At 40.9% G+C, this 23,767-nt stretch overlaps 1 protein-coding gene across 6 annotated transcripts in view; it reads left to right on the top strand.

Annotated features, from left to right (window-relative positions):
* Positions 1–23,767, top strand: part of LOC138737226 (cullin-9-like) — a 316,560-nt gene that overhangs the window by 152,400 nt on the left and 140,393 nt on the right. For all 6 annotated transcript variants that reach the window (XM_069887919.1, XM_069887917.1, XM_069887915.1 and 3 more), the window contains 4 exons: positions 6,214–6,319; positions 12,847–12,942; positions 13,146–13,321; positions 22,894–23,027. In XM_069887919.1, coding sequence (XP_069744020.1) covers positions 6,214–6,319; positions 12,847–12,942; positions 13,146–13,321; positions 22,894–23,027 — 512 coding nt within the window. The remainder of the gene's footprint in view (positions 1–6,213; positions 6,320–12,846; positions 12,943–13,145; positions 13,322–22,893; positions 23,028–23,767) is intronic.

Here is a 23,767-nt window from a genome sequence, read left to right as displayed (position 1 = left end):
ATTTCGTTTTCCTAACTCTCCCTTGAATGTGGGCTGATAACATGAATAGGTCTATCCTTGAGTATGTTTTATGTCTACCTGAATAATATGAATATTCCTTTTCCTTTGGGTGTTGTTTCCTCCATATATCCAAAAGTTGCATTTCTTCCATCGATTTAATTATAAATTTGGTTACTTTGTTCTTTCTGTTAATTTTTTTTCCTGTTTTATCCATGTTTGAGTCCAAATTAAGGTTAAAATCCCCTCCTATTAGTATGTTCCCTTGCGTATCTGCTATCTTCAAAAAGATATCTTGCATAAATTTTGGATCTTCTTCATTAGGTGAATATACATTGAGTAAATTCCAAAATTCTGAATATATCTGACATTTTATCATTACATATCTCCCTGCTGGATCTATTATTTCCTCTTCTATTTTGATTGGTACATTTTTATTGATTAATATAGCTACTCCTCTGGCTTTTGAATTATATGATGCTGCTGTTACATGTCCTATCCAATCTCTCTTTAATTTCTTGTGTTCCACTTCAGTTAGATGTGTTTCTTGTATGAATGCTATATCAATTTTTTCTTTTTTCAGTAAATTTAACAGTTTCTTCCTTTTGATTTGGTTATGTATTCCGTTAATATTTAAAGTCATATAGTTCAACATAGCCATTTCATACTTAGTTTATCTTTCCTTTCCGTTTCCTCATCACCACCTTCCCTTCTTATCCATTTCTGCTTTCTTTTTTTGAACACATTATAAGACACCATTTCTAAAACATAAAATATTTCCACTATTCTCATATCTAAAATTCCTTTAACCCCAATAGTCCCTCCCCTTTCTGAGTTGCCCTTTGTCCCTTGTCGGGCAACCACATCTCCCCTTTCCATTTGGATTTGCGAATCCGCTCGCAAGGGTCAACTGATTTCGCAGTGACTTAAATTCTTCCCCACCCAGCCCCCCCTAGAAAAGATTTTAATCTTCATATATAACAAACATCACTCTCTTAAATCCCTCCTTACTTCCTTTCTTCCCTTTCTTTCCCTTCTTAGTTCTTACCTATACTCTATTTTTTATATATACACATTTATATACATACACACACATATATATATATCATTTTTGTTCTTGTTACATCTCTTCATCTCTCTGTCTGTTTTGTAGTTCTGCATATTTTCGTGCTTCTTCCGGATCCGAGAATAATTTGTTTTGCTATCCCGGAATAACTTTTTTAAGTACCGCTGGGTATTTTAACATAAATTTATAACCTTTATTCCATAGGGTCGTTGTTGCTGCATTGAACTCCTTCCTCTTCTTCAGGAGTTCAAAACTTATATCTGGATAGAAAAAAATTTTTTGACCTTTGTATTCCAGTGGTTTTTTGTCTTCTCTTATTTTTTTCATTGCCTTCTCCAATATATTTTGTCTTGTTGTATATCTTAGAAATTTTACTAGAATGGATCTTGGTTTTTGTTGTGGTTGTGGTTTAGGGGCTAATGTTCTATGTGCCCTTTCTATTTCCATTTCTTCCTGTAATTCTGGTCTTCCTAGGACCCTGGGGATCCATTCTTTTATAAATTCTTTCATATTTTTGCCATCTTCATCTTCCTTAAGTCCCACTATCTTTATATTGTTTCTTCTATTATAATTTTCCATTATATCTATCTTCTGAGCTAATACCTCCTATGTTTCTTTAACTTTTTTATCAGATTCTTCTAATTTCTTTTTTAAGTCATCTACTTCCATTTCTATGGCTGTTTCTCATTCATCCACCTTGTCTATTCTTTTTCCTATGTCTGTCATGATCATCTCTGATCTATTCACTTTTTCTTCTGTACTTTTTATTCTTTTTATTTCACTGAATTCTTGTGACTGCCATTCTTTTACTGTTCCCATATATTCTTTTAAAAAAATATATCCATGTACTTGCGCTTCCCTTCATCTTCTATTTCTCTGTGTTCTTCTTCCTCTTCTTCTGAGTCCACTCCAGGATCTGTGTTCCTTCCTTCTGTCTCTTCTGGTGTTCTTGTTGGGTTGTTTGTTTTATTTTGTTTGGTATTTTTGGTCTTCTTATTTTTATTAGAAGTGTCTTGGTGTTGGTCTTCTTCCTCTGGGTTGGTCATCTGTTGTTTCTTTGATTTCTTATTTTTATTCTCTTCCTTGTTCTCGTTATTTTCTATGTTTTCCTCTTGCTGTTGTGTTGTAGTTGCCTGTTTCAGTTGTGGAGATGTATTCCTCAGCTGGTCCCCACCCCATCAGTGTTATTTTTGTCTTGCGCATCGCGCATGCGCGAGGATTTGTACTTTTGTTTGGCTCCGTGAGCCATTTTTGTAGACCCAAGTTCGGGGCTTCGGATGACCTCAGGGAGCGGGCTTCTCTCTCCACGGCGGGCCTCCTCGTACAGGTAAGGCCTTCACCTTCTTCTTCCGACGTCTGTCCTTCTTCTTTTCTTCTCGTTGTTTTTGGTTTTTCTTTCTTCGCTGCCATTTTCTCCACACTTTTACTTTCAGTTTGTTATGTTTGTGCCTTTGTTTTTTCTCTATCTTTTTTTTAACTTTTCTGGAGTGGGCTGGAGTTCCCCTACCGGCACCTACTCCATCACGTGACTCCTCTACCTGAGTATCAGCCTTGAGGGAACTATTTACCATCACTCCTAAATCCCTTTGTTGCTCTGCACATCTCAATAGCCTACCATTTAATGCATATGACCCATTTAGATTTGCCTTTCCAAAATGTAACACCTCAAAAAACTCAATCAGGTTTGTCAAGCATGATCTACTCCTGACAAAACCATGCTGATTACTTCCGAGCAATCCTTGTACCTCCAAATATTTGTAAATAATATCGCTCAGAACACTTTCCATCAACTTGCCCACCACAGACTTCAGACTCACGGGCCTATAATTCCCAGGTTTACATTTAGACCCTTTCTTAAACAGCGGAACCACATTCGCCACCCTCCAATCCTTTGGCACTACCCCCGTGGCCAGTGACATCCTAAATATCTCTGTTAATGGCCCCACTATCTGTCCACTAGCCTCCCTGAGTGTCCTTGGGAACATTTTGTCCGGTCCCGGAGATTTATCCACCTTTATCTTTTTCAACACGGCCATCACTACCTCCTCGCTTATCCTTATATGCTTCATTACCTCCGCACTATTTTTCTTTACCTCAACTGGTTCAATATTTTTTTCCCTAGTGAATACTGAGGCAAAGAAATCATTCAAAATTTCCCCCATTTCCTCTGACTTCTCACTCAGCCTACCCTCACTATCTACAAGGGGTCCAATTTTATCCCTTACTAATCTTTTACTTTTAATGTACTTATAGAAACCCTTTGGATTTATTTTTACTCTGTCTGCCAAAGCCTCTTCGTGCCTTTTTTTGGCCTTTCTAATTTCTTTCTTAAGATTCCTTCTACACTCCTTGTAGTCCTCCTTTAAATTGTCAGCTCTCTGTTCTTTATAGCTCTTGTACACCTCCCTTTTTCTCCTAACCAAATTTCCAATATTCCTCGAAAACCAAGCCTCCCTATGACTTCCAGCCTTTCCTTTGATCCTCAACGGGACATAACTACTCTGTACCCTCAAAATTTATTTTTTTAATATCCTCCATTTCTCATTTACACCTTCACCTGAAAATATCCTGTCCCACTCAATACTCCCCAAATCCCTTCTTATTCTTTCGAAATTTGCTCTTCTCCAATCCAGAACCTCAACTTTAGGCCCCTCCTTGCTCTTCCTTAAAACTACCTTAAAACTAACAGAATTATGATCACTAGATCCAATTGGATCTCCAACATTAATGTCTGATACCTGACCTAGCTCGTTCCCTAACAGGAGATCCAGTATTACACTGTCCCGAGTCGGTTCTTCTACTAATTGATTCAGAAAACAATATTGAACACATTTAATGAACTTCATTGAGTCGTACAGCATGGAACAAGGCCATTCAGCCCTCTATGTCCATGCCAACCAGTGTGCAATCATCCATATTAATCCCACCTACCAGCCTATTGTAGGCGATTCAAGTGCTTATCTAGATATTTGCCAAATGCTATCAGCGACTCTTCATCCATGACTTTCTCAGGCTGTACATTCAAGGCACTCTCCACTCTCTGAGTGAAGAAGGTTCCCTCTGATTACTTCCCAATCTTATCCTCCCCCTGTTGGGGGAAAGTTTCCTGCAGTTTACCCTATCTTTGCCCCTCATAATTTTATATAATTATGTCCTTTTTTAACTCCCTCCACTCAAGGGTAAACAGACCTAGCTTCTCCAGTTTCTCCTTGCATTGAAATTCTCCATCTCAGGCATCTTGCTGGTGAATTTCCTTTACATCCTCTCTAGCGCTTAGTGCGTCTTTCCAATAGTGTGACATCAGAAGGGAAGGTCAGCCTAACTAATTAGATTAGATTTTTTGAGGAGGCAATGAAGAAGATCATTGATACTATTTTGCTAAGTTGTTTGTCAGTTCTTTAGAGTAAGCTTGTGAGGAAAGTAAAACAATATAGAATATCTAGGGAATAATTGCAACTTATTTCTAAAATTGACTTGGCAGGAGAAAACCAAGTAAGCATTTGACAAAGTTCGGCCATGCTTATAGCATTTATATAGAAGGAGAGCTGTTCCTGTACCCCAGCCACTAACAGCGAACACAGTTGTAGTAAGTTACTAAAAAGTGAATTACATGTTGGCCTTCCTTACAAAGGTAGTTTAGTAGGGGAACAATGACGTGTTGCTACATTTATATGGTTTACACAAAATTGCTGGAGAAACCTGGCAGATCATGCATCCTACTTTCTGTAGTAAAGGTACCTAATCAGCATTTCGCGCCTGAGCCCTCTATCAAGGTATGAGCAAAAACAGCCAGCCACTTGAACAAAATAGTGGGGAGGGGCAAATCCTGACTGATGATGTGGGAAGGAGGACATAAGAGAAAATAATTGAGAAGTAATAAGGGGAGGGGATGGCTCTGTGAATGGAGTGGGAAGGGATGGAGAACTGAATGAAAGGATTCAGAGAGATGGGGAAGAGAGGGAAAGCAGGGAAACTGGAGAACTTAATGTTAATGCCAGCAAGTTGGAGAGTGCCCAGACAGAATAATATAGCTCCTCCAATTTACAGGTTGCCTTGGTTTGGCAGTCCATAAGGTAATGGACAGACATGAAATGGTGCCTTGATGAGACTGCACCTGAAGTAATGTGTGTAGTTTTGATATTCTAACCCAAGAAATAATACAGTTGCTCTAGGGGGAATACAACAGCATTTCACTGGACTGATTCTTGGGATGGTGGGACATGAGCAGACATTAGACCAACTAAGTTTGTATTCACTCAGGGACAGAGAATAAGATGCGATCACATGGAAGTTCAGAAGATTTGGCAGACTGAATGTTTCCACTGGATTGGGGTTTTTAGAATTTTAGGGCAAGAATCTCAGTTTCTAGGGCAAGAAAAGTAAGGCATAACTTTTTTCATTCAAAGGGCAGTGAACATGTAGAAGTCACACAAAAGGCTGTGGAGGCCACATGACTAGACATATTCAAGATATAATTCCAGATGTAAAAGGCATCGAGGTGAGGAGAGGGAGCTAGAACGTTGGAGGTAGATGATTATATTGACTGGGTAGAGCAGCCTTAAAGGTTAAATGGCTTACCTGCTCTATGCATCAGGATACTTCAGCATGGAAGACAAGAGCAGTGAAGCCATGCCAGGGCTGTATACAATCATGGCTGGGCCACCGATCAGTTATTGATCAGAATTCTGGTCAGGAAGGATGTGAGCTGGATAGAGTGACAAATCGATGTACTTAGGATGCTGCCAGGGCTGGAGAATCTTAGTTAAGATTCTAATTGGCGGGAAAGATTGTTTTCTTTTAATCAAGCTGTGTAAAATGTTGTGATTCGTGGAAAGGGTGAGGAGGCAGGGCTTGGCTTCAGATTGGAAAGGTCAATAACTTGTAGACATGTTAGTCTGAAAAAGGAAGAGCAGATTGTTGAATTATTTTTCGACCAAACATTATTCAAGATCTTGGTTTCACTGGAGTAAAAAACCTTACCCTTTACGGGGATAAGCATGTGAAGAGCTGGATCCTACAAAGCTGCAAAAGAATAGGGAAGAGGGTTTGACCTGAATAGACCCTTTATTATGGACACAATGAGCAAAGTGACTTCATTTCTCTGCTTAAAATCTGCATCATTTGGTTATGTTTTCTTCATCTTGTTACAGGCAACTGATCTTGGTGGTTGCAAGTGAAGACTCCAGTTACATGCCAGCTCGTGTCGTAGTAATGGGTGGGGATGACCCCAATAACATCAACACCGAACTAAACACGGTAAGTTGTTGTCACAACCCTTCTCCATGCAACCTGATTAATCCTGTGAGGATATCATCACGGCATTCAGAATGTTATCTTCCATTGCAAGACTGGGCAGCACGGTTAGCATGGAGGTTAGCACAATGCTATTACAGCATCACCGACCTGGGTTTGAATCCGGTGATGTCTGTAAGGAGTTTGTATCTTCTCCCTGTGCTTGCATGGGTTTTCCCTGGGGGGTTCCGTTTCCTCCCACCCTCTAAAAACATGCGGGGTTATAGGTTAATTGGGTTATACAGGCTGCTACCTTACAGCCAGAAATTCCATTCACTCCTGACCTCGGGTGCTGTTTTTGTGGAGTTTGCAGGTTTTTCCTGTGACCATGTGCATTTACCCCAGGGTGCTTCAGTTTTCTTCCACATTCCAAACATCTGCTGGTTGGTAGGTGAATTGGCCACCAACTTTCCCCAATCGTGGAGGTAATTTGTGGAATCTGGGCACGTTGTGTGAAAACGGTCCTTTAACAAAACACATAATCTGTCAACCAAGGTTCCTTCCTGAGCTAGTCACGTTTGCCCACATTTGTTCCATATCCCTCTAAACCAGCCATTCACAAACTATTTTGGCCATGTCCCCCCCTTCAGACTCTGCTTAAAGTTTATGGGCCCTCTTACCTGTGAAGCAGTCAAGTTTAGTCTCCCAACGATTACATAAAAAGTATTTTATTATTTCAGTGCATGGCTTCCCTTAATAGTAAAGATAAAGGTTCTATTATTGTCACATAGTAGAACACATAATTTAGAATGTAACATACATGAAATTCTACCATAAGGAAGACATAGTTGCCACTTTGTCCAGCACCCCTCACTGAGATGAGGCTCCAACGAGGAACGGACACATGACCCCAGTTTATAAGACCATTGCTCTAACCACTGAGCTATTGGAGCCTCTTCCTGTGGCCCGTAGATGGACTATATGGCCTCATTGAGAATGCTATTCCTATCCATGCGTTTGTCAAAATGATTTTATGAACATTATTTACCCACCATTCTCACTTCCTTTGGAAGCTCTGTCCATATACCCAGGGGTCTTCTTTATATCTTTCCCTTCTCGCCTTGAACATTTTTACTCTAGTTTTAGACATCCCAGTCCAGGGTGAAGGACAGTGACTACCCATCTTATTTTTGTCCTCCGCGAGGTTATAGAACTCGATTTCACCCCTTAGCATCTGACACTTCAGGGAAAATATTCTTAGACTATCCATTGTCTCTGAGGCCCATCGTTGAGATCTCAGGGAATGAGGTCCCTCTGCCCATTGGGATGAAGAGGAATGAGATCCCTCTGCCTGTTGGGATCTAGAGGAATGAGATCCCTCTGCCTGTTGGGATCTAGAGGAATGAGATCCCTCTGCCTGTCATTGGGATCTAGGGGAATGAGATCCCTCTACCTGTTGGAATCTAGAGGAATGAGATCCCTCTGCCCATTGGGATCTAGAGGAATGAGATCCCTCTGCCCATTGGGATCTAGAGGAATGAGATCCCTCTACCAGTTGGGATCTAGAGGAATGAGATGAAAATAGATGGGGGAGAGCCAGTGGATGTGGTGTACCTGGATTTCCAAATGGCCTTCGATAAGGTTCCACATAAACGACTGGCATGCAAAATCAAGGTTCTTGGGATTGGGGGCAAGGTATTGATGTGGTTTGAGAACTGGCTGGCAGATAGAAGACAGAGAGTTGGGATAAACGGCTCATTTTCTGAGTGGCAGGCGGTGACCAGTGGGGTGCCACAGGGATCTGTACTGGGACCCCAGCTGTTCACAATTTACATTAATGATCTGGATGAGGGGATTGGATGTAAAATCTCCAAATTTGCAGACGACTCTAAGCTAGGAGGGGTTGTGTGCACTGAAGAGGGGGGTCAGGAAGCTCCAGTGTGATTTGGATAAATTGGGGGTCTGGGCAGATACATGGCAAATAGATTACAATGTGGATAAATGTGAGGTTATCCACTTTGGTAATACAAACCGGAGGGCAGATTACTATTTGAATGGCAATAGATTGGGAGATGGGGAAGTGCAGAGAGACCTAGGGGTTCTTGTGCACCAGTCACTGAAGGCGAGTATGCAGGTACAGCAGGCGGTTAAAAAGGCAAATGGTATGTTGGCCTTCATATCAAGAGGGTTTGAGTATAGGAACAGGGATACCTTACTGCAGCTGTACAGGGCCTTGGTGAGACCACACCTGGAGTATTGTGTGCAGTTTTGGTCACCTTATCTAAGGAAGGATGTTCTTGCAATGGAGGGAGTGCAAAGGCGATTCACCAGGCTGATACCTGGAATGGCAGGAATGACTTATGAGGAAAGATTGAGCAAATTGGGATTGTACTCGCTGGAGTTTAGAAGATTGAGAGGGGATCTCATAGAGACCTATAAAATTCTGGCAGGACTGGACAGAATGGATGCAGATGGGATGTTTCCAATGATGGGAAAATCCAGAACCCGGGGCCGTGGTTTGAGGATAATAGGCAAACCATTTAGGACCGAGATGAGGAGGAATTTCTTGACCCAGAGGGTGGTGAATCTGTGGAATTCATTGCCACAGAGGGCAGTAGAGGCAGGTTCATTAAATCTATTTAAGAGGGAATTAGATATATTTCTTCAGTATAAGGGTATTAAAGGTTACGGAGAGAAGGCGGGGACGGGGTACTGAACTTTAAGATCAGCCATGATCTCATTGAATGGCGGAGCAGGCTCAAAGGGCCGAATGACCTACTCCTGCTCCTATGTTACCCATTCGGATTTAGAGGAATGAGATCCCTCTGCCTGTCATTGGGATCTAGGGGAATAAGATCCCTCTACCTGTTGAGATCTAGAGGAATGAGATCCCTCTGCCCGTTGGGATCTAGAGGAATGAGATCCCTCTGCCTATCGTTGAGATCCAGGGGAATGAGGTCCCTCTGCCCATCATTGGGGAATTAGGTCCCTCTGCCCGACATTGGGGAATGGGGTCTCTCTGTCCGTTGTTGGGGAATGAGGTTCCTCTGCCCATTATTGGGGAATTAGGTCCTTCTGCCCGACATTGGGGAATGGGGTCTCTCTGTCCGTTGTTGGGGAATGAAATCCCTCTGCCCATCGTTAGGGACCCATGCCTATGATTTGGTAGCCATCACGGAAACATGGCTACCAGGTGACCCTAAATGGGAATTAAACTTTCAAGGGTATCAGGTGGTGCAAAGAGATAGACAGGATGGTAAGGGAGGTGGAGTTGCACTCTTAATCAAAGATGAGCTCCAGGCAGTAGTGAGGGATGATATAAGATCTAAAGAGCATAATGTTGAGTCCATTTGGGTAGAGATAAAGAATAACAAAGGGAAAAAATTATTGGTGGGTGTTATCTATCGCCCACCAAATAACACTAGTTTAATGGCACAGGAAATAAATAGAGATAAGTGAGGCATGTAATAATAATACGGCAGTAGTCATGGGGGACTTTAACTTCCACATAGATTGGGAAAATCAAGTTGGTCGTGGGAATCTGGAAGAGGACTTCATAGAATGCATCCGCAATAGCTTTCTTGAGCAGCATGTTAAGAAACCCACAAGAGAAAATGCTCTCCTGGATCTAGTGTTGTGCAATGAGATAGGTAGAGTAAATGATGTAATAGTCAGAGACCATCTGGGAATTAGCGATCATAGTATGATTGAATTTCTCATTCAGATGGAAGGGGAAATAGTTAGATCTAAAACAATATATTATGCTTAAACAGTGGTGACTACCTTAGGATGAGGGAGGAATTGGGCAGAGTGGACTAGGAGCACAGGCTCATTGATGAAACAGTTGAGGAACAGTGGAAGATTTTCAAAGAAATATTTTGTAATGCTCAACAAAAATAGATTCTGGTCAGGAAAAAGGGCAGCAAGGGAAGGAAAAATCAACCGTGGTTAACAAAGGAAATCAAGGAGAGTATAAAATTGAAGGCGCAGGTGTACAAAGCTGCAAAGTGCGGTGGGAAACTGGAAGATTGGGAAAACTTTAAGAGACAACAAGGGGTTACAAAGCAGGTATTAAGAAATGGGAAAAAGGATTATGAAAGTAAATTGGCACAAAATATAAAAACAGAAAGCAAAAAATTTTATAAATATATAAAACGGAAGAGGGTGGCCAGAGTTAACATAGGACCCTTGGAGGATGAAAAAGAAAACTGGTAGCAAAACATGAGGAAATGGCCGAAGCATTGAACAAATATTTTGTGTCAGTCTTCACGGTGGAAGACACGTCCAGCATGCCCAAGTGCAGAGTTAAGGATGCGAATATTGGGGAGGGCCTTGATAAAATAGTTGTTACAAAGGAAGTAGTGATACAGAAACTAATGGGACTAAAGCCAGACAAATCACCTGGTCCTGATGATATGCATCCAAGGGTTCTGAAGGAAATGGCAGAAGTTATAGTTGATGCATTGGTGGTCATAGACCAAAATTCCTTGGATTCTGGGCAGGTCCCGGCAGATTGGAAGACAGCAAATGTCATGCCACTTTTTAAGAAGGGATGTAGGCAGAAGAATGGAAATTATTGGCCAATTAGCTTGACATCTGTAGTTGGAAAAATGCTTGAAGCTGTCATTAAAGATGAAATAGTGAAACTTTTGGAACGTAAGGGTGCATGGTTTTAGAGAGGGTAGATTTTGTTTTGACAAACTTGTTAGGATTCTTTGAGGATATAATGGGTGCGGTGGATAGAGGGGAACAGGTTGATGTTGTGTATTTGGATTTCCAGAAAGCGTTTGATAAGGTGCCGCACAAGAGATTTATCAGTAAGTTACAGGAAAGTGGAGTCCGGGGAAGTCTATTGGCATGGATCGAAAATTGGTTGTCTGACAGGAGGCAGAGAGTCAGAGTCGGGATAAATGGGAGTTTTTCAGGTTGGCAGAGAGTGGTAAGTGGGGTGCCGCAGGGGTCAGTGTTAGGCCCACAACTGTTCATCATTTACATTGATGACTTGGAGGAGGGGACAAAATGTGGTGTAGCCAAGTTTGTGGATGACATCAAATTGAGTGGAAGAGCAAAATGAAATAAAGATGTGGAGAGTCTGCAGAGGGATAGAGTTCAGCTGGATGAGTGGGCAAAGGTCTGGCAGATGGAGTACAACGTTAGTAAGTGTGAGGTTATCCACTTTGGCAAGAAAAATAAAAGAGCTGAATATTATTTAAAGGGTGAAAAACTACAGCATGCTGTTGCACAGAGGGACTTGGGGGTGCTTGTGCATGAATCGCAAAAAGTTAGGTTGTAGGTACAGCAGTTTTTAAGAAGGAAAATGGAATGTTGGCCTTCATTGCTAGAGGAATTGAATTCAGGAGTAGGGAGGTAATGTTGCAACTGTATAAGGTACTGGTGAGACCGCACCAGTGTCCAGTTCTGGTCTCCATATTTGAGGAAGAATATACTGGCTTTGGAGACTGTCCAGAGGAGGTTTACTAGGTTGATCCCTGGGATGAAGGGGTTGACTTATGATGAAAGATTAAATCGTCTAGGATTATATTCTCTCGAGTTCAGAAGAATGAGAGGAGATCTTATAGAAACATATAGGATTATGAAGGGTATGGATAGGATAGATGTAGGAAGGTTTTTTGAGCTGGACGGGGAAACTAAAACGAGAGGACACAGTCTCAAGATTTGGGGGAGTAGATTTAGGACAGAGATGAGGAAAAATAGTTTTTCCCAGAGAGTAGTGAATCTTTGGAATTCTCTATCCAGGGAAGTGGTTGAGGCTGCTTCATTAAACATATTTAACATTCGGTTAGATAAATTTTTACATGATAGAGGAATTATGGGATATGAGGAGAAGCCAGGTCGGTGGAGTTATGTCATAAATTAGATCAGCCATGATCATATTGAATGGCGGAGCAGGCTCGATGGGCCATTTTTGGCCTACTCCTTTTCCTACTTCCTAAGTTCCTATGTTTCCTTTGAGATCTCTCTGCCCGTTGTTTGGGAATGAGGTCCCTCTGCCCGTCGTTGGGGAATGAGGTCCCTCTGCCTATCATTGGGGATTTAGGGAAATGAGATCCCTCTGTGCATTGTTGAAGTTTAGTGGGGCTTTTAGAGTCGTCTGAGCAAGTAACTGCAGTGCAATTTGTAGGTTGGAGTCATTGCAGCTGATGTGCATTGGTAGTGGACGGAATGAATGTTTACCCTGGTGGATGGGTGCCAACCAAGAATAGTTCCTGTACTCATTATTGGGTCACTGTTGATTTATTGGGATTTATAGAAATGTTACTTTGTCTATTTGTGATATTAGTGCAGGAATTGCAGGTGATTTCGTTGGGAGCTCAGGTACCATTTCCTCTGTAGGTTAGTATGAGGTAGGGCATTGACGTCAATCCTATTGATTAGGTGCCATTGTTTGGGTTATACTCAGCTGGTTTACGGTCTAAATCAAGTTTGGTAAAAAAGTGAGCCTTTAACCTTGTACATTTGGTAGTCAGCAGTGCTATCAGTGAGGTAATGCACCTTTCTCTTCCATTTGTGACCTGGCCTTTGTTTTGCAGATGAATGTGGTGCCCACTGCCAGCCGAGTTTTGCTCCTGGAGAACATGACCCGTTTTTGGGCAATTATCCAGATTCGCATCAAGCGATGCCAGCAGGTACAGCCCAATGACTACTTGGAGCCTAGTTGCTTGCTAATTGTTGAAGTCACAATTAAGAATTTATTTATCTAATTTTGCCAAATAAGACCTTCAAACATTTTGATTTTTTTCATCTGCCCATAGGATGCACAGAAATGTTATTGAAATGTGTAGTCAGATCTGAGTCTTGTATCTGGTTCATAATTTTTCCTGCTAATCAGGGTGGGATTGATACTCGAGTTCATGGATTTGAACTTCTGGGACCAAAGCCAACTTTCTGGCCAGTGTTCAAGGAACAGCTTTGTTGTCGGACCTATCTCTTCTACACAACAAAGGCGCACACCTGGTGTCAGGAGATTCAGGAGGACAGGATGCAGTTGCTGGAGCTTTTCAACAAGTAAGTTACATGTTCAGTTTGGGCAATAACAAAGATTCACACTTAGACCATATATTTGGAATATTGGGTTCATTTCTAGTTGCCTCATTACAGGAAGGACGTGGAATCCATGGACAGGGTGCAGAGGAGATTTATCAGGATGTTGCCTGGATTGGAGAACATGCCTTATGACACAAGGTTGACAGAGCAAGGGCTTTTCTCTTTGGAGTGACGAAGGATGAAAGGTGACCTAATATAGGTCTACAAGATTATGAGAGGCATAGATAAGGTGGACAGCCAGCACCTTTTTCCCAGGATGAGGCTAGCAAACAGCAGAGTACATCTAAATAAGGTGAAGAGAGGACAGTTTAGGGGAATTTTGTTTTACACAGAGTGGCAAGTGCCTGGAATGCATTGCTGGGGGTAGTGGTGGAGGCTGGTACAGTAGGGACTTTTAAAAGACTCTTAGTCAGGAACATGAATGCAAGTAAAATTGAGGGTTATGAGTGTAAGATAGAGAAGGTTTAGTTTGTTGAATAGGTTTTCGTAGGTCGGCACCAAATTGTGGACCAAAAGGCCTGTACAATGTTGTACTGTTCTATGTTCTATTCGCAAAGTGAATTTGAATCAAAAAGTGAGGATTGGTACTTTTTTTTTTTAAATTTTTTTATTTTTCACACCATAAATCACAATAGCCATGATATACACTTTTTCTTTTCCACACATTTACAGTGACTTTTTCTCCCTCCCCCCTCCCTCCTCCCAAGCCACCCCCCCACCCCCCCCCCCTCATCCATTTTAGGTATACAATCTAGGTTGCATTAATTCAGTTAGACAATGTTGTCATTCAACAAAAATACACCAGAAATTCTACTGAGTCCATTCTTTTCTTTTCTTCTCCTTCCATCAACTTAGGTAATGTTTGTTCCCGGTAGGTTTTCGCTATTGTATTTAATGTAAGGCTCCCATACTTGTTCGAATATTTCAATATTATTTCTTAAACTATATGTTATTTTTTCTAATGGAATACATTTATTCATTTCTATATACCATTGTTGTATTTTCAAATTATCTTCCATTTTCCAGGTTGACATAATACATTTTTTTGCTACGGCTAGGGCTATCTTGACAAATCTTTTTTGTGCATCTTCCAAGTCAATTCCAAATTCTTTATTTTTTATGTTACTTAGGAGAAAGATCTCTGGATTCTTTGGTATATTGTTTTCTGTTATTTTATTTAATATCTGATTGAGATCATCCCAAAATTTTTCTACTCTCTCACATGTCCAGATTGCATGAATTGTTGTTCCCCTTTCTTTTTTACATCGAAAACATCTATCAGATACTGTTGGGTCCCATTTATTTAACTTTTGCGGTGTAATGTATAGTCTGTGTAACCAATTATATTGTATCATACGCAGCCTCGTATTTATTGTATTTCTCATCGTTCCAGAGCATAACTTCTCCCATGTTTCCTTTTTTATCTTTATATTTAAATCTTGTTCCCATTTTTGTTTAGTTTTACCATTTGTTTCCTCATTCTCCTTTTCTTGCAGTTTAATATACATATTTTTTATAAATCTTTTGATTAACATTGTATCTGTAATCACATATTCAAGGTTACTTCCCTCTGGTAAACTCAAGTTGCTTCCTAATTTATCTTTCAAGTAGGATCTCAGTTGGTAATATGCCAGCGCTGTATCTCCAGTTATATTGTACTTATCTCTCATTTGTTCAAAGGATAAGAATCTACTTCCTGAAAAACAATTTTCTATTCTTTTAATCCCTTTTTTTTCCCATTTTCTAAAGGTAAGGTTGTCGATTGTAAAAGGGAGTAGCTTATTTTGCGTCAATATTAGTTTTGGTATTTGGTAATTTATTTTATTTCTTTCTACATGAATCTTCTTCCATATATTGAGGAGATGGTGTAATACTGGAGAAGTTCTATGTTGTACCAATTTTTCGTCCCATTTATATAATATGTGTTCAGGTATCTTTTCCCCTATTTTATCTAATTCTAGTCTCGTCCAGTCTGGTTTTTCCCTTGTTTGATAAAAATCTGATAGGTACCTTAATTGTGCGGCTCTATAATAATTTTTGAAGTTTGGCAATTGTAAGCCTCCTTGTTTATACCATTCTGTTAATTTATCTAGTGCTATCCTCGGTTTCCCCCCTCTCCATAAAAATCTCCTTATTATTTTCTTTAACTCTTTGAAGAATTTTTCTGTCAGTTGTATTGGCAATGCCTGAAATAAGTATAGTATCCTTGGAAAAATGTTAATTTTAATACAGTTTATCCTTCCTATCAGTGTTAGTGGTAGCTCTTTCCAATGCTCTAAATCGTCCTGTAATTTTTTCATTAGTGGATTGTAATTGAGTTTATATAATTGGCCTAGATTTTTGTTTATTTGCACACCTAGGTATCTTATTGCCTGCGTTTGCCATCTGAATGGGGATTCCTCCTTAAATTTTGAGAAATCCGCGTTATTCATAGGCATTGCTTCACTTTTATTTACGTTTATCTTGTATCCCGACACTTCTCCATATTCCTTCAATTTCTTATATAGTTCTTTTATTGATAGTTCTGGTTCTGTTAAGTACACTATCACATCATCCGCAAACAGACTGATTTTATATTCCCTGTCTTTTATTTTTATTCCTTTTATATTATTATCTCTTCTTATCGATTCTGCTAGTGGTTCTATAGCTAGCGCAAACAATAATGGTGATAGTGGGCATCCCTGCCGCGTTGACCTGCTTAAGTTAAATTGCTTTGATACATGTCCATTTACTGTCACTTTCGCTAACGGTCCCTTATATAATGCTTTAATCCAATTAATATACTTCTCCGGTAAACTGAGTTTTTGCAATACTTTGAACAAGTAATTCCATTCTACTCTGTCGAAGGCCTTCTCTGCGTCTAAAGCAACTGCTACTGCCGGTGCTTTATTTCCTTCTACTGCATGAATTAAGTTAATAAATTTACAAATATTGTCTGTTGTGCGTCTTTTTTTGATAAATCCAGTTTGGTCTAAATTTACCATTTTCGGTACCTGTTCTGCTAATCTGTTCGCTAATAGTTTAGCTATTATCTTATAATCTGTGTTTAGCAGAGATATTGGTCTATATGACGCTGGTGAGAGTGGATCTTTCCCTTGTTTTAGTATCACAGTAATTATTGCTGTTTTACATGAATCTGGTAAGTTTTGTGTCTCATCAATCTGGTTGATTACATCCAGGAGGGGCGGTATTATTAGGTCTTTAAATGTTTTGTAGAATTCTATTGGGAGTCCATCCTCTCCTGGTGTCTTATTATTTGGTAAATTTTTTATTATCTCTTGTATTTCTACTATTCCAAATGGCTCTGTTAATTTATTTTGTTCCTCTATTTGTAGTTTTGGTAGTTCAATTTTAGTCAAAAATTCATCTATTTTCCCTTCTTTCCCTTCGTTTTCGGTTCGGTATAATTGTTCATAGAATTCTCTGAAGTTTTCCTTAATTTCTTTTGGATTATATGTAATTTGTTTGTCTTTTTTCCTTGTTGCCAATACCATTTTCTTAGTTTGCTCTGTCTTAAGCTGCCATGCTAAGATTTTGTGTGTTTTTTCACCTAGTTCATAATATTTCTGTTTTGTCTTCATTATATTCTTCTCCACCTTATATGTTTGTAATGTTTCATATTTTATTTTTTTATCCGCCAATTCTCTTCTTTTGGTTGTATCTTCCTTTATTGCTAATTTTTTTTCTATGTTTATTATTTCCCTTTCCAACTGCTCTGTTTCCTGGTTATAGTCCTTCTTCATCTTGGTTGCATAACTTATTATTTGCCCTCTAATGAATGCTTTCATTGCGTCCCATAGTATAAACTTATCTTCCACTGATTCCGTATTTACTTCAAAGTACATTTTTAATTGTTTTTCAATAAATTCTCTAAAATCCTGTCTTTTAAGTAGCATGGGGTTTAATCTCCATCTATACATTCTTGGAGGGATGTCCTCTAGCTCTATTGCCAATAACAGGGGTGAGTGGTCCGATAATAGTCTAGCTTTATATTCCGTTTTCCTAACTCTCCCTTGAATGTGGGCTGATAACAGGAATAGGTCTATCCTTGAGTATGTTTTATGTCTAGTCGAGTAGTATGAGTATTCCTTTTCTTTTGGGTTTTGTTTCCTCCATATGTCCACAAGTTTCATTTCTTGCATTGATTTAATTATAAATTTGGTTACTTTGTTCTTCCTGTTAATTTTTTTCCCCGTTTTATCCATATTTGGATCCAAATTCAGATTGAAATCCCCTCCTATTAGTATGTTCCCTTGCGTATTAGCTACCTTCAAAAAGATCTCTTGCATAAACTTTTGATCTTCTTCGTTAGGTGAATATATATTAAGTAGATTCCAAAGCTCTGAATATATCTGACATTTTATCATAACATATCTCCCTGCTGGATCTATTATTTCCTCTTCTATTTTAAATGGCACATTTTTGCTAATTAATATAGCCACTCCTCTTGCTTTTGAATTATACGATGCTGCTGTTACATGTCCTACCCAATCTCTCTTTAATTTCTTGTGCTCCAATTCAGTTAAGTGTGTTTCTTGGACAAATGCTATATCTATTTTTTCCTTTTTCAGTAAATTTAGTAGTTTCTTCCTTTTAATTTGGTTATGTATTCCATTAATATTTAGAGTCATATAGTTCAGCGTAGCCATTTTATATTTTGTTTATCTTCTCTTTCCGTTTTTCCATCATTACCTTTCCTCCTTTTCCATTTCTGTTTTCTTATTTTCAACTCTTTACCAGACAACATTCCTACAACATCCAACATTTTCCTTATTCTCCTATTTCTATCTTCTTTATCCCCAGTCTCCCCTTCCCCTCCTGAGTTGCCCTTTATCCCTTGTCGGACAACCACATCTCCCCTCTCCATTTGGATTTGCGAATCCACTCGCAAGCGTCAACTGATTTTGCAGTGACCGCTCTTTTCCCCCACCCAGCCCCCCCCAGAAAAGATTTCGCTTTTTATATGTCACAAAGGTCACTCTTTTAATTCCCTCCTTATTCTCTCTATTCCATTACCTTCTCTTATTAATTCTTGTCTATACTCTCTATGTTTTCCTCTAATTACAGATACTTTCACATATGCCCATTGTCTCTATTCACTCTTATACCTCTTTACCCGCATACATATCAATCGTGGTCATTTTTACCCTCCTTACCCTTCTTCATCCCTCAGTCTATTTTTGTCTTTACCCCCATACATATCAATCGTGATAATTTTTGCTCTCATTACCCGTCTTCATCCCTCAGTCTATTTTTGTAATTGTTCTGCAAATTTTCGTGCTTCTTCTGGATCCGAGAATAGTCTGTTTTGTTGTCCTGGAATAAATATTTTCAATACCGCAGGATGCTTCAGTGTAAATTTATATCCTTTCTTCCATAAAATCGCTTTTGCTGTATTGAACTCTTTTCTCTTCTTTAGGAGTTCAAAGCTTATATCTGGATAAATGAAGATTTTTTGCCCTTTATACTCCAGTGGTTTGTTGCCCTCTCTTACTTTTTCCATTGTCTTCTCCAGTACCTTTTCTCTTGTAGTATATCTTAGGAATTTTACTACAATAGATCTTGGTTTTTGTTGTGGTTGTGGTTTAGGGGCCAATGCTCTATGTGCCCTTTCTATTTCCATTTCTTGCTGTAGTTCTGGACATCCTAGGGCCTTAGGGATCCATTCTTTTATAAACTCCCTCATATTCTTGCCTTCTTCATCTTCCTTAAGGCCCACTATCTTTATGTTATTTCTTCTGTTATAATTTTCCATTATATCTATTTTTTGGGCTAGTAATTCTTGTGTCTCTTTAGTTTTTTTATTAGATTCCTCCAATTTCTTTTTTAAGTCTTCTACCTCCATTTCTGCTGCTACTGCCCGCTCTTCCATCTTGTCCATTTTTTTCCCCATTTCTGTTAAGGTCATATCCATTTTATTTATTTTCTCTTCTGTGTTGTTTATTCTTCTTCTTAAATCATTGAATTCCTGTGTTTGCCATTCTTTAAATGACTCCATGTATCCTCTAACAAGAGCAAGTATATCCTTTACCTTGCCTTTCCCTTTATCTATTTCACTGTACTCTTCCTCTTCTTCTTCCTCTGGGTTGACCATCTGTTGTTTCTTTGCTGCCCTTTCCTCCTCTTCTTTCTTGTTTCTATTGTCTTCTGTGGTCTCTTCTTGCTGCAGGTGTTCTGCAGCTGTCGTTGCCGGCTGTGGAGATCGACTCCCCAGCTGGTCCCCCCTCCCGTCGGTGTGTTTTTTTGCATGCGCGGTTGCGCACTTTTACTCGGCTCTGTGAGCCATTGTTGTAGTTCTTTTTCTACCGACCTGAGGTAGTGGGGCCCTCTCTCCACAGCGGGCCTCTTCGGACAGGTAAGGCCTTCACCTTTTTCCTCCGTTGTCTTCTCTTCCTCTCTTCTTTCCGTTGATTTTGATTTTTCTCCTTTTGTCTCCATCTTCTTTCCACCTTTATACTCACTTTTCTTTAACTTGTATTTCTGTGCCTTTGTATTTTCTCTTGTTTTTCCCGACTTTTCTGGAGAGGGCTGGAGTTCACCGTCCGGCCACTACTCCATCACGTGACTCCCCCCCGTGAGGATTGGTACTTGAAGAAAGGATGAATTAAAGTCTACAAGCCAACACAGGCAAGGCCCCTCAACTCTTCCTCCGCTACATCGATGACTACTTTGGTGCTACCAACTTCCATCCTAACCTCAAATTCACCTGGTCCATCTCTGACTCCATCTTAGGAGACAAACTCTCGACACACACCCTCTCTAAACTCACCATCTCCCGCAGCTACCTCGACTACCCCTCTTCCCATCCCTGTCCCCTGTAAGGATTCTATTCCATTCTCTCAATTCCTCCGTCTCCATTGCATCTACAACCAGGATGAGGAGTTTCAAGCCAGATCATCAGAGATGTCCTCCTTCTTTAAACAAATTAGCTTTCCCTCTACCACCATTAACTCAGCCGTCACCAGCACATCCTCCATTATCTGCACATCTGCCCTAGCCCCTCCGTCCCCATGCACAACAAGGACATGATTTCTTGTCCTCACTTACCACCTCCACATCCAAGTCATTCTCCTCCGCCATTTCCGCCACCTACCACACAATCCCACTACTAGATACATATTCCCTTCTCTTCCCCTCTCCGCCTTCCGCAGGGACTGCTCCCTCAGTGATTCCCTTGTCCACTCCTTCCTCCCCACCAATTGTCCCCTTGACCCTAGGAGATGCTCCACTTGCGTTCACACCTGCTCCTTCAGCACCATTCATGGCCCCAAACAGTCCATCCAAATGAAGCAATGTTTCACTTGTGAATCTGCAGAGGTCGTCTACTGCATCTGATGCTCCCGTTGTGGTCTCCTCTACATCGCAGAGACTGGACGCAGACTGGGAGATCGCTTTGCTGAGCATCTCAGCTCTGTCTGCTACAATAGCCTGGATCTCCCAGTGACAATGCATTCTCCATCTCATTCCCTTGCTGATAGGTCTGTCTATTGTCTGATGTACTGTCACAATTGGAGGAACAGCACCACATCTTCCGACTGGTCACCTTCCAACTGGATGATATTAATATCGACTTCTATAGCTTTCATTAACCCTCCACCCCCACCCCCTTGCTCTCCATGTCATCTCTCCTTTCCCTGTTCTCGCCATGTCCGAGGGAGCCCGTGCAAATATGGGGAGAGCGTACAAACTCTTTACAGTCAGCACTGGATACTGTCCCTGATAATTGTTTCTTGAGCTTTGTCCACAACTGAAGTTAAAATAATTGTATACTTGCTGGATTACTGGATGCACTCACCTACAGCACTTATACCTTGTACATGGTGGAATTGGTTGAAGAGTTATGTGAACCCTTGACAAACTTTCCAATCTTAGACATCCTCTTGCAGCCACGGTGTTTGTCAGGCTTGTCCATTTTATTTTCAGTCTCGAGATATTGATGGTGGGAGACATGATGATAGTTAATGGCACTGAATGTCAAGAATAAAATGAATTTGGAGCAGCTCACAAAGTGTCATTACTTGCCACTCATGTGCCACAGACTTTACTCACTTGGCTGGTTCACCTGAATGCAACCATAGACAGCTTTATTTTCAGAGAACAATGAGATATGAAGTTAATTTGAGCTCAATTTAAACTTCTGGAAAAATCCACTGATTGCCAATGCACATTGCTAACAGGAAGAATATAATGAGGAAAAATAAAACTTTGTCAGGTGCTTAACCTTTTCTCCAGGATTCCAAACACCGGCAACCTCCAAAAACAAGCACTTTTGTTTGGTAGATGACATTACATTTAAGTAACGTTAATTTCCCATAATAAATTCTCCATTTTCAGAGGGAGATTTCTCCCCATCCGTCCCCATCATCCCTGTCCCCGCCCCTGTGGGTGCCCTCTCTTGCCTTCAGTGGGAGTGTGATTCTTGGCTCCCAGTGGGAGAGAAGCAAGCGGTGTCTGCCTCAAAGTGGGACCAATGGCTGTCTTCCTTACTCATAATCCCCGACTTGGCTGGAACTGTTTTGGCACAGGCAGAACAGTTCCAGCTGCGTTAGGGATTATGGGTAACGAAGACAGCCATTGCTCCCACGATTTGGTGCAGTGTTCTGTTAACTCCAGACTCGGCAGCACTGCACCCCTGCTGCTGCATCAGGGGGAGGGCGACGGATGGCGCTGTGCTGCCAGGGTGTGCCTGAGGGCTGGTCCAACGAGCTGGTGGAGTGCCTGAAAGCTGCTGGCACTCGGCTCCTTCTCCCCGACAGCCCACTCCTCCTGCAACTTTGCACCTTGTCTCCAGCCTTTTCCCCCGCTTGACTGCCGACTCTGAGCAGCCAACACTGGCCACCTTTTTGGCTGAGCTCCTGGGCCAACCTATCGCCTCCAGTCTCCACCTGACTGATCCGCTGGTCGAGAGCCTCCTGTATGGCGCATGTCAAACTACTGCTCAGCCCAGTCAGCACCATCACCACCCCCTCCACACTCAGCCTGGACTAGGGTGCAAAATAGTCTGGCACCATCCTGGGGGAGGTGGGGGAGGGGGGAGAGAACTGATGAACAGACGACTGGGAGCAGGTGGGGTGACGGATGACTGGGGTAATTGGTGCAGGGTGGGGGCTAAGAGGGAGGCATTTGCTTAAAGGGACCAAAATCAAAATGATTCTGAAATCTGGAAAATTCCAAACAACAGCAGGTGTCCGGTCCTAACGATCCTGGATAAAAAGTCAAGCACCTGTAGAGCCACATGAGTGAATGGACAATTCTCTTGCAGTTCATTGAGGAACAAGTTTCACCAATTGCATTAGCTAAGTTTCCAAGAGGCAATTTAAAAAAAAATCAGTTTTGGGGTCAAATTGTAACGGATTTAATTTTTCTAAATATCATTGTAAAATTTTTGGGCAGCATTTGCTGTTTCCTGATGAGGCAGAGTCCCTGTGAGCAGTGGAATGTTTAACTTTTTGTAAAGGGCGAAAAGAGCCTCGTCAAGGTTCTTCACCCAACCAGAAAGATGCAAGAGGAATGATGGCTTCCTTTTTTTACAGATTGAACAGTGCTTTACGACACGAGCAAATGTTTGCAGATCGTTTTCTTCCAGATGCAGAGGCAGGTGAAGCCTTGGGGCAGACTTGTTGGGAAGCTTTAATCAATCCGATTGTGTTCAGTATCACTGCTTTGGGTATGTATTCCAAACCAAGTTCGAATATGCGATGTTCGGAATATATTGTCAAGCAATTGAGGAAGGAAAACGGCCTTTGGCCCTTGTAGTCAATCCCGACTATTATTCTGCCTCGTCCCACTGACCTGCACCTGGACCAAATCCCTCCATTCCCCTCCCATACATGTACCTGCCCAAATTTTTCTTTTATGTCAAAATTGAACATGCATTTACCAATTCAGCTGGCAGCTCCCACCATTCAATGTGAAGTTGTTCGTCCAAATGTTCCCTTTCAAAATTTTCCCTTTCAACCTTAACCTGTGTCCTCTACTTTTTATCTTCTGTGCTCCAGGGATTAAAGTCCTAACCTATTTAACAGTTCCCTGTAACTCAGTTCTTCAAGTCCTGGAACATTCTAGTGAATCTCATCTGCACTCTTTCAATCTTACTGATATCTTTCCTGTAGCTAGGTGACCAAAACTGCATACAGTACTCCAAATATAGCCTCACTAACATCTTTCATCTTTACTATAACATTACAGATTGTATATTGTACTTCATTCTTTGATTTATGAAAGCCAATGTGCTAAAAGATCTCTTACGACCCTGTCTACCTGAGGTGCCACCTTCAGAGAATTGTGCATATGTGTTCCCAGATACCTCGGTTCTACTGCATTCCTCAGAGCAATGCACTTTACAGTGTTTCACCTACCTTGGTTTGTCCTTCCAAAATCCAACACCTCTAATTTGCCTACATTAAA

This window comes from Narcine bancroftii, chromosome 6, assembly GCF_036971445.1.
Source record: "Narcine bancroftii isolate sNarBan1 chromosome 6, sNarBan1.hap1, whole genome shotgun sequence".
NCBI classification, from domain to species: Eukaryota; Metazoa; Chordata; class Chondrichthyes; order Torpediniformes; family Narcinidae; genus Narcine; species Narcine bancroftii.
The sequence above is the reverse complement of the archived record's forward strand: the minus strand, read 5'-3'. Positions and strand labels throughout refer to the sequence as shown.